Source organism: Olea europaea, chromosome 9 (genome assembly GCF_002742605.1).
Source record: "Olea europaea var. sylvestris chromosome 9, O_europaea_v1, whole genome shotgun sequence".
Taxonomy (NCBI): Eukaryota; Viridiplantae; Streptophyta; class Magnoliopsida; order Lamiales; family Oleaceae; genus Olea; species Olea europaea.
Genome location: NC_036245.1, coordinates 12,836,943 through 12,840,523, shown reverse-complemented (window position 1 = coordinate 12,840,523; position 3,581 = coordinate 12,836,943). Strand labels below are relative to the sequence as shown.

General features: G+C 34.5%; 1 protein-coding gene across 1 annotated transcript; it reads left to right on the top strand.

The window, feature by feature from the left end:
* Positions 1 to 834: 834 nt before the first annotated feature.
* Positions 835 to 3,348, top strand: LOC111399709 (purple acid phosphatase 22-like). The gene is made up of 5 exons (XM_023027172.1): positions 835 to 1,148; positions 1,227 to 1,518; positions 1,612 to 2,183; positions 2,348 to 2,436; positions 3,003 to 3,348. Exons 1-5 carry the CDS (start codon positions 999 to 1,001, stop codon positions 3,220 to 3,222), a joined length of 1,323 nt encoding a protein of 440 aa, XP_022882940.1. The 5' UTR covers positions 835 to 998; the 3' UTR covers positions 3,223 to 3,348.
* The last annotated feature ends 233 nt before the right edge of the window (positions 3,349 to 3,581 follow it).

The following is a 3,581-nucleotide window of genomic DNA, read 5'->3' as shown; positions in this document are numbered from 1 at the left end:
GACAATATTTTAATAGCTTGTTTAGTATACTGTATTGATCATTATCGTACAATATTATGAATTTCTCAAGTAATAATTTTAATAGATACATTTGAATTTCTTGCAACAAACGTGCTATGAAAGTTGAGTTTAGTGCTACTCTCATTAGAGAAGACATCTCCTTAAAGTAGTTATTACGTATTTAGATAATAAAAATTAAAGTGGTATTTGAAAACCTCATCATCTACCTTCATTACTAATACAAGACTGTTTGGTATGATTTTTGAAAAATCAAAAACTTTTTGTGAGATTAAAAAATTGCTTTTGAACATTTTGAATAATTTTTCAAAAGTGATTTGTATGGCTAGAAGAATTTTTTCTAGAAAATTAGTCTAAGATAATTAATTCAAAAAGTTCTTTTACAAGAGGCAAGGGTAAAAGTAGAAGCGATGTCAAATGACTCGTAGTATTTTAACTTAAGGCATCGAAGATGAGATGATTAATATGATATTGTAGTTGATGAAATCAAATAAATTCATATATTGCCAACACTATTGTTGCGTATAAGATCTTTAAGAATTTGATTTGCACGTGAACGACGTGTTGAAGATACCTTGGTGTATTTTGTAATTGCCGTAGAGTTCAAACACTCCATCCACGTTCCAACTTATAGCTTAATTAATCTTATATCAAACTAAAAGAAAGTAACTAACAGAAATAAAAAGTCAAACTCAACCTAACTATTCTAAACTTTTTCATATGATAGCGAGTCCCAAACTTGCTGTCAAGTAAAGAAGACGAACCAATAAAAGCCGTTAGATGGAAAATTATGTGTGTGATTATCTATGTAAGCATATTATCACAATTTAGAATCTCAATTGACTTTCTTCACGCCAATGCTATCCTATTTTTCCAGAAATTTTCCACATCCTATATAGATGTGTGTGTACATATGTTACAACATAAACATACATTGTGCTACACAATCTAATATTTTTTGAACATATTTTCGCTCGAAAATGGAAAAACGATTCTCATTATTTTTCATGGTTACGTTATTCCTTCTTCAATTCATACAATTTTGTGGTGCCGCCGTGGACTATATCCGTCCAAGTGCTCGGCAACTCAGTTTCCGGGCACATAACGGGTCAGATTCCGAACCTCAGCAGGTTTTTTTTCCCACTTTGTAGCAATTTTTGGGGTCATGTAAACCATGGGCAAAGTTTTTCAATATTGATTATTTCCAGGTACATATTTCATTGGCGGGGAAAGATTACATGAGGGTTTCTTGGATTACGACAGATAAGCAAGTGAAATCCATTGTTGAATATGGAAAATCTCCGGGGATATATGAGTCATCAGCCACCGGAGAAAGCACTTCCTACAAGTACTTCTTTTACAGTTCCGATGAAATTCATCATGTTAAAATTGGACCATTGGATCCAAGTACAACTTATTACTACAGGTGTGGTGGCGCTGGCCCAGAGTTCAGCTTCCTAACGCCGCCTTCTACTTTTCCTATTGAATTCGCCATTGTAGGTAAGTGGTGATGCATGGCGCCCCATTGAGCATTTGATCATGGTTCATATGATATTTATCTTCTTTTCTCATTTGCATAATATTATTATACAGGAGACCTAGGACAAACCGAATGGACAAAATCAACCTTAGACCATGTTGGTGCAATGGATTACGATGTATTTCTTCTACCTGGCGATCTTTCCTATGCTGATACTCAGCAACCATTATGGGACTCATTTGGTCGACTGGTCGAGCCATATGCAAGCACTAGGCCTTGGATGGTCACTGAAGGAAACCATGAAATTGAAGCATTCCCAATCATTAATTATCCTCGGCGCTTTAAAGCCTACAATGCAAGATGGCTCATGCCATATCAAGAAAGCGGGTCCAAATCTAACCTGTATTACTCGTTCGATGTTGCTGGGACCCACATTATTATGCTCGGATCGTACACGGACTTTGACTCTGAATCAGATCAGTACAAGTGGCTTCAAGCTGATTTGGCAAACGTTGATAGGCAAAAGACACCTTGGGTGGTTGTCCTCCTACATGCACCATGGTACAATTCTAATCAAGCTCACAGAGGGGAAGGCGAAAGCATGAGGCAAGCCATGGAAGAGGTGTTGTACAAGGCACGAGTTGACGTGGTCTTTGCAGGACATGTTCACGCATATGAACGCTTTGTAAGTCATTTTTTATCTTTTAAATTCATCGTGCAATTAAAAAAAAATTGGTATTGGAAACCAAATGTTGTGTGTATATATGTGCAAATTTTTCGAAAAGCATCGAATTGGAAGGTTTTTTATTTTTATTTTTTATTATTGCTTCATTGTTGTCACATGTGCAGACTAGGGTTTTTGATAACAATGCTGACCCATGCGGTCCTGTTTATATTACCATTGGAGATGGAGGAAACAGAGAAGGGCTTGCTATGAAGTAAGTTCACAATGACAATTTTAGCATACATGCCCAATATATGCTGCGCCCGAGACTAGGCCTGCAGACAACCTCGATCGAAGGCTGGGCATGTAAAGCACCACAAAGATTTATGAAAAGTTCATTTAACAGGATTTTTGCTTTTGCTTCTTGTAAAAAAGGGGCATGAGAAACCTACTTTAAGTCGTATTTGGAAATTAATTTATAAGAATTTGTTCTTCCAGAAGAGTTTTTAGGTGAAATCATTTTGAACCAACTTTCTCTAAAAAAAATTTCTAATTAGTAGAAATATTTTTATAAAATTAATAAATGGTCCAAAAGTAGCTTTTTGAAGTCTCAATAGCTCTTTTTGACTTCTCAAAAATCATGTATACGAGCCCTAAGTTCAAATTTCACCGTAATAATTATTCTATTGAAAAATCTATTTGAATTGTTCAAGGAAAATGTTGAAGACATAATTTAAGCACACCACATTGACAATTATATATTTCTCAATCTAATTTTCTTAAAATTTTCTACTAATTTCTACTAACCTATTTATAATTGGTTGTGCAAATGTGGTGAAGGTTTGTGAACCCTAGTCCTTCAATCTCAGTCTATCGAGAGCCAAGCTTCGGACATGGGCGATTGAGGATGCACAATAACACACATGCCCAATGGTCATGGCACAGGAACAACGAGACTGATGCAGTTACGGCAGATGAGCTCTGGTTAGAAAGCTTAAGCTCCTCTACACTTTGCAACCAAGTTGAAATGCCATCAAAATCGCTCAAAGATGAACTCTAAATATAGGATTAGTATTCTTTCTCTTGATCATACAGTTTGTGATTTTTTTTTTAGGTTTTTTTTATCGTGTTTTTAGTATAAAAAACAAAAAAATAATATATTTATCGGCATTATGTAATTATAACTATAAACTGTACTGTATTATAATTAATTGTTTGATTTTGAACAATTAATAAAACTTTTTAAAGTACTATAGTTAAGAAAGTTTGTAATAATATTGTGAATTTTGTTGCTGAAATTTATAACAATAATAGTAGTAGTAGTAAATGTTAGAAAAATAATTAGTTGCAGCAGTGATCAGAACAATATAATGCAGAAATATAAAACTTATCGTCCGATCGAGTCTCGTGACAACACGA